Raw genomic sequence first — 14,043 nt, 5'->3', positions numbered from 1 at the left:
CCAACTATTACCAAAAGTTTGTAAAATTCCAAATTTTGGGTCCAATTTCAGAACTTCGTGAGATCTCTAAGTCATTAAAATTGATTGAAAATTAAAATTGATGCCAGACTACATAATTTTAAGGATTCTTAAGTGTTATTTAATCATTGTGAAGGAAAATTGTTGATTTTTAAAGTTAAATATAGTGACCACAATTTTTATTTTTTAAATTTTCAAGTTGGCAGGTCTGTATATATTAACAGACTATGCATCTAGTATATATGGGTGTAGTGTAGGGAGTTCACAGTAAGCCTCAAGTGCGTTGGTTTGCATCCAGTTTTCCAAATTGATAGGATCAGCGAGTTCTCAGCTTCCCTTTCGGATATCCTTTCATATTTTATAAAAGTCTAAAACTATTGTATTCTATTCCCATTTTATGTATCCATGACATTTGCAAATGTTTAAAATCGTACGATCAACAAGTAAATCAATGAAGTTCAATTTTTTCTCTTAATAATCTGCTTTTGTTTAAACTTTACTCGAGTGTGTTTGGAAACCATTGCATCCTTTATTAATTGGAATAGGTTGGAGTAATAAGTACTTGCTGTTATAATGCTAATTTTTAATGCCTCATAAGCTTAAAGCTAAAATCTTTTCTTGTAAATCCCAAAACCTTAAACATTTTTACACATCGATGACATCTGAGGCAATTACTCCAATGGCACGATTCAAACAGCAAATAGAATCAGCTGTATTGTTAAACAATCCTTAAGTCATAATATTATGATGCATTTATTTTTTCAACACGCCATAATAATTTTTTTCCACAATGCATTAAAAAAACAAAACGAATTAGCCATGGCTACTGATGTCATAGATTGTCCTTTATGAAATATGATAAATAATATTATCTTAAGTCCAGTTTTAATGCCTTTGAATGTTAATGCATGTGTTAGGTTTTGATGAATACAAAGTGATTTTTCAGCTGAATTCTTCTTTGAGGCAAACGTTTCCAAACAGACCCCAGATAACCAAAGGGTTGTTGAATGAATGATAGGACAGTGTTATGCCGTTATCTTTAGTTTTATTCCACTGATTCTGACTTGGCCATGTTACAGCATAACCACTACTATGTGCGGATTGCCCGATTTATGCCTCGTGTGGAGATTGTTCAGAAGCACAACACAGCTGCCAGACGGTTGTACATTCGAGGACAAAATGGAAAGGTATGTAAGGACGAAATGTCGTTCACTTTGTTTTGTATTTTTTTAAAGAGTCATTTTTACTCCCTTTATTTTATTGACTCATTTAGGCACCTCTAGATTAAAGTTTTGTTTAAAAGGGGAAAAAAAAAGGATGGAAAAAAATAAAACCTAACCCCCCAAAAAACGAACAACCATAGTAAAATAAAAAAGAAAAGAAAACAAAAGAAAACAAAAAAAAGTAACATCCACTAGACAGCCACAATTACAGTAGTTAGTGCCACTATTTAAAGTACTAGATTTCCTGTAAAAGTGATTTATTTCAATTTGTTTCTTGATGACAACAGGAATATCCGTACTTGATCGTCAATGACGGATGTCTGACCGAGTCCAGACGTGAAGAGAGAGCTCTACAACTTTTGCGGATGCTCAACCAGTTTCTGACTAAACAAAAGGTAAACAATCAGGGCTATTATGATGTCATGTCAGTATTATTGAAGTCTTGGAAAATGTTCTGATAATCCTGGGTGGGCAGGAGATCACTTGCTGTGTCTTCTGTCCCCCTTTATCTGTTTTACGAGTTGCTTTCCATCCTTGTCTTGGAATGAGATTACTTAATTTGTCCTGGCACTGGCCGGAGTCTGGAGTCCTTGGCTGAGAGGGAGACATTCAACTGTGCTATATTAGTTTTGGGAGATATTTTTATACTTGTAAATCGTCTCTCTGTTATGCACTATTATTTGTTTTGTTTTGAACATAATTTGTAAGTGTATTCCTCTTAGTGGGATCCTGTGTTTGTGTCTGAATGAGACTTTTTAGGTGATCTCAAAGTACACTGATAGTGTGCTCTTGGAATCTACATATGTTCCCTATTTGAACCATTTCCCCTTTGACTTACTTATTCTCATTTGCTTCTAATTGTTTATCTGAAGTTTTCGATGATTCCATTTTCCACCTTTTTACTGGGGCTCTAATGATATAAATGTGTCTCAGCGTCTTAAAGCCTTCAAAAATATAACAAAACAAAGAACATGTTCTGATCATCATCTCCGTATAACTTGTGAAAAATCTATGGAATTTGTTGTTGGTGCTGGAAAGGTGTGATATGGGTTACATGAATCTGTCTGTTCGAGAGAAGGAATGTTAAGTGACTAATTTGAAATACTGTCTTTGTTTCATGGGAAAATAATTCATCATCATTTTAAAATAACTGAATCATAAAAGTGCAACAGTGTTTGATTGATTGGTAAATAGTTAGTTCATCATCATTTTAAAATAACTGAATCATTAAAGTGCATTTCTATGTTCACTACTCAATCCAGACCTACCTACTATTACTAATAAATCGTAGAATTAGGGCATTTTGGCTCCACTATCAGAACTTCATGAGCATCTCTAAGTCATTAAAACTTATTGAAAATGAAAGTTGATGACAGACTATATAATTTTAAGGATTTTGACGTGTTATTTAAACCTTATTTTTGGAAATTATTGATTTTTAAAATTAACCATAGCGACTACAATTTTTGGAGTCGACCAAACTCCACTCACGGAAATTCACCAACAGACAGAGACATAGCGATAGTTTGGCCATTGACATATTGATAAACATATTTTGACGAATATCTATCTCTATCTTTATTTCAGGAGACAAGCCGTCGACTGTTGTATTTTACAGTCCCCCGTGTCCTGTCCGTCTCACCACAACTCAGACTCATTGAAGACAATCCAGCCTCTGTCTCTCTCCTTGACATCTACAAACAGGTACCTACCATTAACATATTGCTTTTACTTTTTAAGGGGGGACCTGTAGTCAAAAATCCATTTTTGATTGTAATGCTAATATTGCTATTCCCTTGTTATTTTAAGGTGGTAGGAGGTCTAATTTGATGATTAACACCAAAAAAAGCCAAAAAAAATAAAAAATTTTAGACATAGTGAGACTAAATAGGCTAAAAATAGACCAAAAATCCCAAAATTTCTTACAGTAATGCAGCCAAAACCAACGAATAGATCTCTTCCAAATTTACACACAATGTTTCTTACAACAAGAGCTATACCATGACGTAAAGGTTTAGCAATAGTCCTGAAAATAAATTTTTAAGAATTTTTTTTCGATTTCGGCTGAAAATTTGGCGCGAAATTACAGTAAAAATTCGATTTAAAAATTCATAAAACTGCTCAATTTTAGTTTACCCCAAAACCCCTACGTCATGGTACAAAACACATTATAAGAAAGATTCTGACCAAATTTGAAGACAATCTCATGGAAAATAATCCAGATATGAATGTTAGAAAATCAGAAAATGACGCAAAATGGAGTTTTGAGAAAACGCAAAATTTGTCTTTAATTTGATAATAAAGTTAATTTTGCAGACAAGCAAAGGAAAACATCCATCAAAATTTCAAAGTATATTCAATATAGAACAAGAAAACAGTTAAATTTTGTACATTTATCAAATTCTGAAAAAATTATGATCGATTCGCTAACCCATACCCCTAAGAAAAAATTTGCGGAAAAATTGAATGATATCGGTTTTTTACAAAAAAATTAATTTAGCGATCAAATATGCTTTATATTTATAAAATTCATCAATTAAATCTCATAAACTAATAATATGATGTATAATTTGATGTTAAACACCCAAAAAAAACTCAGAATTTTTAAAATAAAATTTTTAAGGGGCATTATAGGCTAAAATTAGACGTAAAACCCTAAAATTTCTAACATAGATGCACCAAAAACTAGCATATAAATTTCTTTCAAACTTAAACACAATGTTTCTCACATAAATAGTTATATCGTGATGGAAGAATTTATCAATAGTCTGGAAAATAAAATTTTTAGAATTTTTATTTGATTTTGCCTGAAAATTTGGCGCGTATCGACAGAAAAAAATGAATTTAAAAAATTATAAAATTGCTAAATATTAATTTACCCCCAAAAACTTCCATCATGATGTAAAAGACATCATAGAAAAGATTCTGAATAAATTTGAAGATGATCTAAAGGAAAATGGCTAAGATAGGATTGCTAGAAAATCAGAAAATGACATAAATCGGAAAATTGAGAAAGCGCAAACTTTTTTAATAATTTGACATTGAAACTGATTTTGCAGGCAAGTAAAAGAAATGATCCATCAAACTTTCAAAATATGACTATTATAGGACAAGAAAACAAGAAAACTTTATAATTTAATCTAAGTCTAAAAAATTTATAATCGATTCGCTAACGCATACCCCTAAAAAAAAACAAAAAACTATAAAATTCAATTTTTTCCGTATTCAGAGATAAAATAATTTTGAGGTCAAATATGATTTATATCTTATGAATTCATTATTGTAATCACAAAAACTAATTATTTACTGTATACAATAGATTATAAAGAGATTTCTAGATATATTAAAAAGTCTCGAAATATGATTTCGTAAAATATGATATGGCGCGCTACCCTCATTTTTCAATGCTGCTTGAGAGACAAGTCATATAAAATTAGATATCTAGTCAATTTTAACTGCAAAATCAATTCTATTTTAGACAATAAAACAGCTAAATGATGCAAATAGATATAGCTCAGAATAAAAAGCAATTTGCTTTCCCAAACCCCTTGGAAATAAATTCCTTTCGCCTCAATGCAGGAAAAATCAACACCACTTGTTTGCCACCGCTTTTTTAGTACCGTAGTTCCACAAAGAGGGTTGATCTTGCTCTGGTTGGTAAAAAAAAAAAAGAGATATTTCATTAGCAATTTTTGGAAATACATTATAAGTCATTGACATAAAATGCATCTGTCAAAGAAAGACCAATAAATAAAATGGTCATCATTCACACCAACACAGTTGAAATTTCATTGTTTTTACATCCGCAGAACAGAACTCTTGGCGACAAACAATTTTCTGTTATTAAGTTAATATATTCAATAGTAATTCATTTCAAATGATGTTTTATCATTTCCATTTAGAAAAATGAGTATTTACTTTATTGATCATTAATCAAAAATGTAAAGGCGCTATGGAGATTTGGAAACATTACTAACCAGTGTCAAAAAGTACATGCAGACACTCTGCTGTGCTGGCCCAGATGATGGTTTGCTGGTTGATCAGTTTGCCACAGGAGGGCCTCAACACACCTTTCCAGAATAGCCCTTGAGCCAGCATCTTTATTTATTGTCAGGACACCAGTACATTCAACTGAATTCTTTCTTGTTAGCTGTCGATGAAAACAAAAAATTAAATTAAATTCACTGCAGTGAAAATGGCATATATGCCAATGCCATTGCTAAAGTTTAAAACAACAACAACAACAATAATAATAATAATAAAATGATAATAATAATAATAATAATAATAATAATAATAATAATAATAATAATAATAATAATAATAATAATAATAAAATAAATAATTTGGAAAAAAAAAATTATCTAACATTGTCATTATCATTATCCTAGACATTTCAAACACTACTCAAACTGCTACCACTACAGACCTTATCATTATCTATCATATAGATATTTACTCTCTCTTCTCTCCCTCTCTATCACTATCTCTCGAACATAACATACCAAACCCAATTTTCCGATATAAATCCCCCCCCCCCCCCTCCAAAGAAAAAAAATTGAAAAGTGTGGACGATGTATGCAGTATCAGCCAAAATAAAGATAATTACAATAACTGAATGAAAAGTATTTTTTTTAAAAGGGTCCTGATCCTGAGACTGAGAATGTCTTTTCTTCTTGTGAGTCGCACGAACTTCACGAACCCTCTTGACAGTCTTGATCTTGACAAATTTGGAAACATATTGACTGGGAATCGAACCTTGAAACATCTGATCAGGTCTAGGTTTTATCGCCTGACATGGAGGGCTGATTTTGTTTGGGGAGGGGGGGGGGGAGTAGTATTTTATTATTGTTTGGCCGTTATTTTTCATAAAATAAAGTTAACTTGCGATAACAACGAGTGTGTCAGCTGATGCACAGTCGAACAAACACACAATCTCACAAGGCATGTTTAGTATTAGTTATAAAAATAAGCAATAAATTAAAATGTGGTGTATTTCTTATGCTTACCTTGTAAACTGAGTATTCTGTGACTTGAATAGAGTGAAGAATTACCAAAGTTCATCAAAATCAACTTGTAATGCGATGAGTGAGGTCCAAAAGCGAATGAATTCATAATATTGTAAACAAAGGCAGGGACAGTCAGGGAGCGGCCATTGACGCTATCGTGGTGCATTGTGGGTCACTATTGCCACGTTCAAGGATAAATTTAGATCGGAATCATGTTTTGTTACTAAATTTAGACGCACCGTGACCTGACCTCTCAAATCAACCAATGAGAGCTCGTGACATTGTATAAATGGTATTCACTATTTGACCTTGTGATAATTTATGTCTATAATCATGATGTCGATGTTGCCAGATTGAAAAAGAGAAATGGCTAAGCTTTCCATCGATATGCGCCATGACCGGGTGGATAGGCTTTGAATAGCTGTTGTCAAGACCCAAACATTTGACAATATAGACCTTTAGAAAATAAAACGTGGATACCTACGTTATAAAACTGCATCAAAAACACGTTTTTAATAGAAAATATGAAATTTTCTTTATATTTTAGGATTCTAGAATAATTAAACTACCTGAAAAGTGGACTAGCCCTATTTGGCCGAAAAAATTTTTTTTAACCAAAAATGACTACAGGTCCCCCCTTAAAAAAAATTCTGGTTTTTAAAAAACTTCTTTTAGATAATTAGCCATTTAAAGACAAGTCTGGATGTCTTTTATTTGGTAATGGATGTCCTGATAGAGCACTTGCTTCACACTCAAAGAGATAGTGATCGATCCCAGGGGAAGTCAAGATTTTTTCTGACCACCTGCGCCACCCCCTCCCCCCCCCCAATTCACCCAGTAGCGATGGTAACTGGGCTGGTTAGATCTAGTAGAATGTTCTTTGCGGTATAGTGGCATCCTACCCAGAGGATAGGTGTAAAATGAATACCTAGGTGTTAACAGCATTGTCTTTGTCTGAAAAATATTATAATATTGCCTATCAGGTGTCATGTTTCGTCCTATCTATTAATTGTTGCAATTGGCTGGGGACCCTTTTTTAAAAGCGATTTTTAGCATGTTTAGTATATTTCACGATGCATAATTTCAAGCTCAAGTTTTAAAAAAAGTTTATGATACATATTGTCTCATCATCGTTATCATCATCGCAGTGATGCCAAAACTCCGGTTTCACCGGAAAAAACTCCGGTCTGGAGCAAAAAATTCCGGGCTCCGGGCATCTTCTGTCAAATTCCGGTGTGGTCAATTTGTTACAAGGATACCTCCCCCCCCCCCCCCCCCCCCACACACACACACACACACCCAACCACCAAATCTTCATCACTGCCTCTAGTATTACAACCATCATCACTACCACTACTACTGCAACCACCACATCATCAGTACTACAACCACCACCACCTCTACATCATCATCACTACCACTACCACAACTACTATCACTATTACAACCACCACCACATCATCATCACTACCAGTACTACTACAACCACCACCACCACATCATCATCACTACAACTACTACAACCAAATCGTCATCACTACCACTACTACTGCAACCACCACTACCACATCATCATCAATACCACTACTACTACAACCACCAGCATCACATCATCACTACCACTACTACTACAATCACCACTACCACATCACCATCACGACCTCTACTACTACAACCACCACCACCACCACATCATCATCACTACCACTACTACTACAACCACCACCAACACCATTTCATCGTGATTACCACTACTACTACAACCACCACCATCACATCATCATTACCACTACTACTACAACCACCACCAACACCATTTCATTGTCATTACCACTACTACTACAACCACCACCATCACATCATAATTACCACTACTACTACAACCACCACCAGATCATCACTACCACTACTACTACAACCACCACCACCACATCATCATTACCGCTACTACTACAACCACAACCACTACCACTACTACTGCAACCACCACCACCATATCATCATCACCGCAACTACCACTACTACTACAACCACCACTACAACATCACTACCACTACTACTACAATCACCACCACCACATCATCACTAGCACTACTACTACAATCACCCCCCGCCACATCATCATTACCACTACTACTACTACTACAACCACCACCACCACCACATCATCACTAGCACTACTACTACAACCACCACCACCATATCATCATCACTGCAACTACCACTACTACTACAACCACCACTACAACATCACTACCACTACTACTACAACCACCACCACATCATCACTAGCACTACTACTACAACCACCACCACCACATCATCAACACTGCAACTACCACTACTACTACAACCACCACCACCACATCATCACTACCACTACTACTACAAGTACCACCACCACTTCATCTTCATCACTACCACCACCACTGTTACTACAACCACCACCACCACATCATCATCACTACCACTACTACTACACCATCACCACCGCATCATCATCACTACAACTACTACTACTACTACAACAACCACCACTTCATCATCATCATCACTACCACTACTACTACAACCATCAGCACCACATCATTATCATGAGCACTACTACAACCACCACCACCACCACATCATCACTACCACTACAACCACCACATCATCATTACCACTACTACTACTACTACAACCACCACCACCACCACATTATCATCACTACCATTTGTACTACAACCACCATCACCACCACATCAACAACACTCCCACCACTACTACAACCACCACCACATCACAACTACTACTTCAACCATCATCACTACCACTACAACTACAACCACTATCAGATCTTCATCATCACTACTATTACTACAACCACCAACACCACATTACCACCAGTAGTACTATCTCTACCATTAGGTTTTGGCCCTTTACTTCATTTGAAATAAGGAAACTTTGGGATTGTATTTGGCATTGTGTTTATGTATCATTATGTAATTCTAATGTTATCTATTTAGAACGATACATTATGTAAACACAATATCAAATACCATTCGAATTCCTTTTTCTTGTGTGCGGAAATTCCTCTTTCGGCATTGAAATTCCTACGAGTGGTGTCTGAAACTCCTGTGAGCCAAATTTAAAGTTGGCGTCTCTGTCATCGTCATCATCATCATCCTCATCATCAAAAAAATGCAATTTACCCAAGAATAGTTTAATTTGTGGTTGGTGGTTTTAAAAAAGTTTATGTGATTTCAACTCATTTTATTGCTTGAATGTGTACTTTTACAGCGCACCAACAAGAGAGGCATTGAGCACGATGCCCCCATCGCCCGATACTACGAGCGTCTGGCTACAGTCCAGGCCAGAGGATCACAGGCATCCCACCAGGTGTTGAGAGACATCCTGAAGGAGGTTCAGACCAACATGGTACCCAAGGGACTTCTCAAAGAATGGGCGCTGAACACTTTCCTGGATGCTACAGATTACTGGACCTTCAGGAAAACGGTAAAGCTGCTTCATTTTATCTACAGCAAATTTTAAGCTCTCATCCCTTTTGTTTGCACATTCAGGAACACGGTAAAGCTACTTCATTTTGTCTATGTCCATTTTAAGCTCTCATCATCCCTTTTGTTTGCACATTCAGGAATACAGTAAAGCTACTTCATTTTTTCTATGTCCAATTTAAGCTCTCATCATCTTTTTTGTTTGCACATTGAAAAACAAGATCTTTACTGTAGGTAGGACACTGGTCTATTGGATTTGAACCAAAGTTGATTGCTCCATCAATAATAATAATAATAATAATAATAATAATGATAATAGTAATAATAATAATGATAATAATAATAATAATAATAATAATAATAATAATAATAATAATAATAATAATAATAATAATAATAATAATAATAATGATAATAGTAATAATGATAATATTAATATTAATAATAATAATAAAATAATAATAATAATAATAATAATATAAAAATATAATAATATAATAATAATAATAATAATAATAATAATAATAATAATAATAATAATAATAATAATAGAACTAATTTGTCTAAAGAAATTATGAAAATTCATTTTGGTTCACATTGATGCCAATATAAAATACAATGATAGTACAGTGGAGACATAACGTACACACCCTGCACTCACGTAGGCTACATATACATGTGCTTACAACCACACACACACATACATACACATATCGAGCTCTTGTTTCATTTGTATGGAGTTGAAATAAATCCCTATTATTTATACATCTATTTCCATTCAGTTGACCATCCAGCTGGCATTGATGGGTTTGGCAGAGTTTGTCTTCCACCTGACCAGAATGAATCCAGACCAGATGTATTTGCACCAGGACTGTGGCTATCTAAGCGTCTCCTTCTTCAAGTTTGACGTGGATGACCAATCTGGTAATATTTTAACCATTTCAAAGCGCTGATATATTTTGATGTTTGATGATGATTCATATGTACGTAACTAAGAATGTTTCAGGTCTGGGCAGTCTCGTCTTCACAGAGTTTGAAGTGTACCGCACATACTCAAGATAAGAGGAGATTCATCATTGGAATGGTTTACCATAGTCTTTAGTAATAAACAAAAATGAATAGAACAGCTTCAACATAGAACAAATTACTAAACACAGAACGTTTCAGGGTCAAAACCCTTCTTCAGCCAACAACAACAAACAACTGTTTTGTTTTTTTTTTTTGTTGGCTGAAGAAGGGTTTTGTACCCGAAACATTCCGTGTTTAGTAATTTGTTCTATGTTGAAGTTGTTATATTCATTTTTGTTTATTACGTTTTACAGTCCACAGCTTCTAGCAGCTTATCTAGTATCACTTTGACCATAGTATTTGACTTGTTCAAAATAACTGATAACAAAATGTTTTCTGGAGTCGCACGATTAAAAATAACCGATTTTCATAAATATAGATTTGTAAGATGACGAGGCAGTGGAAAAGATCTGGCCACCTGGCGATCCAAGTTATCACCATGCTGAAAGGGCTCAGATTTGTAAATGCATCAAAGTTGATACTTTTAGATCAAGTCCTGTTTTGACTCAGTTGTTCAATTTTTAACTCTGTAAAAATCATTGTAATAATCATACTGTCTGTTTCTCTCTCTCTATTTCTCTCTCTCTCTCTCTCTCTCTCTCTCTCTCTCTCTCTCTCTCTCTCTCTCTCTCTCTCTCTCTCTCTCTCTCTCTCTCTCTCTCTCTCTCTCTCTTTCTCTCTCTCTCTCTCTCTCTCTCTGTCTCTCTCTCTCTCTCTCTCTGAAAAAGAATACTTGATATTTATAATGAAAATAAATGAATAAACAAATAAAATAAAAACTGATACTAATGGTCTTTTTTGAATTGATTTAATCTTATATTATATCTATAACAATGAAAATATAGTGAATAATATGTGAAATTCCAATGTTTTCACAGGTGATCTGGACGCCAACAGACCCGTCCCCTTCCGACTGACACCCAACATCGCTGAGTTCCTGACCTACACAGGAGTTATAGGTCCTCTCACGGCAGCCATGGTGGCCACAGCCCGATGCCTGGTACAGCCTCAGTACAAACTACCGTCCTTCTTGCGTACAATCCTGAGGGATGAATACATCGCCTGGCATAAGAAGGTAAAACAGGTTTTAATAAATGAGTACAAGTGGCAGGATTTGTCTTTTTTTCTAGAGATTTTCTAGAGTTAGAATTTATAGGAAATTCTGATTTTATCCTCTAGATTCTGATTTATTTAGAGGTAAATCTGTAAATTATCTTGAATTTTAGTTGACTACAGTGCAGTAAGCAATTCTCTTCATGGATTCCTTGCATAAATCTCAATATCTGAAATGATAAATTTCCTTATTTTCTTTGTACAAATTTCATGTTTTCCCCAATTTCACGGATTCCTTTCTTAAATATTTTGTCCCAGCAAGGAGACGAGGAATACGTGCTGCACTGTATGTCACCAAATTGAATTGCAATACAGCAATTCTTAAGTTATTCGAAGTGACAATTCATAGAAATTATGAGGGTGGAAATCGTGCATTTTAGAGGGATACAGATTTCTTTTGAAATTTAGACTTAAAAAAAAAAAAACCCCAAAAAACCCAAAATTGTTTTGTTTGTTTGCTTATGGCAGATCTGCTTCAACTGGAAGCTACAGATTTTGCCTTAGCACATTCCTCATTAAATTTTTTATGTGTGTTAATTTATTTATTAATATATTAATTTAATTGTATGTTTATTCCTGCATTTATTTATTTATTTAATTATGTGTTTATATATTTATTTTAATTATATGTTCTTTCTTTCTTTCTTTATTTTATTTTATTTTAGAAGGAAGAAGAGCAGAAGCCTGGAGAGGAACCGGTGGATATGGAAGGAGAGCAGTTGGTGACTTTGGTCAACAAGGCAGTGTCGGCCATCACAACTAGGGTGCAAAGTAAGTTGTGTGGATGGAAATGTTTCCACCAATCGTATGATTTATGATTCTACCTGTTTACGGCAATGCCTATTCATAATCATCATCATCAGCCATCAACTATCGTCTTTGCTGTTGTCGTCATCCTCATCATATTTTTATTGTTGTTGTTATTATTATTATTATTATTATTATTATTATTATTATTATTATATTATTATTATTATTATTATTATTGTTATTATTATTATTATTTATTATTATTATTATTATTATTATTATTATTATTATTATTATTATCATTATTATTATTATCATTATATAATTATAATAATAATTATTATTAATGTTATTATTATTATTATTATTATTATTATTATATTTATTATTATCATCATCATAATCATCCCTCACACTTTTACATTCTTTCCCCCAGATTTGGCCTCATTTGAAGGAGCTGAGAGTCGTGTGAGCACCCTGGTGACTGCCGCCACCAATACAGACAATCTCTGCCGCATGGACCCGGCCTGGCATCCCTGGTTGTAAACAAGTGGACTACTTGAAACTCTTCGTTAACAACGCAAAAGGGTTGCTAAGTCTAATGAATCACACACTTACGAACACACACATATCATAGGCTGACTAAATTATAAATGGTATTTAGTTGGAATGATATAGGTGAAGAAAATTAACTGAGTGGAGTCTTTTGATTTCTGTTTTCTGAGTTGCTATCTGTCTTTGTTTTGGAACGGGAAAACGGTTTTGTCCTGACCCTTGTCGGAGTCCATGGCTAAACATTGATGGTATGCTCTTGTAGTGGTACTTTTTTTTCGTATGCTTTCAATTTTCAATCGTAAATCTAGAACTTTGGGCTATCACAGTTTCTTTCTTTTTACTGACACTGAAATGACCTAAATGTGTCGCAAGCGTCGTAAAACCCTTAAAAACAAGCAAGAAAATTATTAAGTCAAAATGGTCACTGATACAAGTTGAAATTGAACCAAAAAAAAAAATTCTCTCTCTTTTGATGAATACATTTATTTTAACTCACAATCCTCATGGTTGTCAATTTTCAGTATATTTAATGAATTCAGTATGTTAAAAAACCTCAGTATATTTTTCTAATCCTGCTGAACGAAAAAAATGCAAGTTCTAAATGTCTTTTTACTGGAGTTCAACATTCAGATAGTGGTCTGTGCATGTGCTCGGATAAAAGCTCAGTAAATATTTTGCCTCCTGAATTGTATAAATCAAGCTTAAATGAAATATGAATCATCATGTTCACTCGACAAAATACCATTTAGATACAACAGGTCACATATAGTGATAACCTTGTCCCTTGTAAACTATCATGAAATTAGGATG

The 14,043-nt window shown here is 34.2% G+C and overlaps 1 protein-coding gene and 1 long non-coding RNA gene across 5 annotated transcripts in view; one reads left to right on the top strand and one right to left on the bottom strand.

The window, feature by feature from the left end:
* Nucleotides 1-13,691, top strand: part of LOC144964314 (transformation/transcription domain-associated protein-like) — a 104,051-nt gene extending 90,360 nt beyond the window's left edge. For both annotated transcript variants that reach the window (XM_078898415.1, XM_078898414.1), the window contains exons 87-94: nucleotides 1,098-1,205; nucleotides 1,529-1,636; nucleotides 2,829-2,945; nucleotides 9,533-9,748; nucleotides 10,530-10,671; nucleotides 11,694-11,890; nucleotides 12,594-12,699; nucleotides 13,115-13,691. In XM_078898415.1, the coding sequence (XP_078754541.1) occupies nucleotides 1,098-1,205; nucleotides 1,529-1,636; nucleotides 2,829-2,945; nucleotides 9,533-9,748; nucleotides 10,530-10,671; nucleotides 11,694-11,890; nucleotides 12,594-12,699; nucleotides 13,115-13,224 (1,104 nt within the window). In that variant the 3' untranslated portion in view covers nucleotides 13,225-13,691. The remainder of the gene's footprint in view (nucleotides 1-1,097; nucleotides 1,206-1,528; nucleotides 1,637-2,828; nucleotides 2,946-9,532; nucleotides 9,749-10,529; nucleotides 10,672-11,693; nucleotides 11,891-12,593; nucleotides 12,700-13,114) is intronic.
* LOC144964313 (uncharacterized) lies at nucleotides 3,501-6,426 on the bottom strand. 3 transcript variants are annotated; one of them, XR_013643804.1, is made up of 3 exons: nucleotides 6,251-6,426; nucleotides 5,219-5,391; nucleotides 3,501-4,891 (listed from the first exon to the last, which is right to left on the bottom strand). It is a non-coding gene; the product is annotated as an uncharacterized LOC144964313 (long non-coding RNA). The 3 variants fall into 3 exon arrangements; XR_013643806.1 differs by having other exon boundaries at nucleotides 6,296-6,423; XR_013643805.1 differs by having other exon boundaries at nucleotides 6,251-6,422.
* Nucleotides 13,692-14,043: the final 352 nt, after the last annotated feature.

This window comes from Berghia stephanieae, chromosome 2 (assembly GCF_034508935.2).
Source record: "Berghia stephanieae isolate SIO BIC M18660-M18661 chromosome 2, UCSD_Bste_1.3, whole genome shotgun sequence".
In the NCBI taxonomy this organism is placed as follows: domain Eukaryota; kingdom Metazoa; phylum Mollusca; class Gastropoda; order Nudibranchia; family Aeolidiidae; genus Berghia; species Berghia stephanieae.
This window is presented reverse-complemented; position numbering and strand designations above follow the sequence as displayed.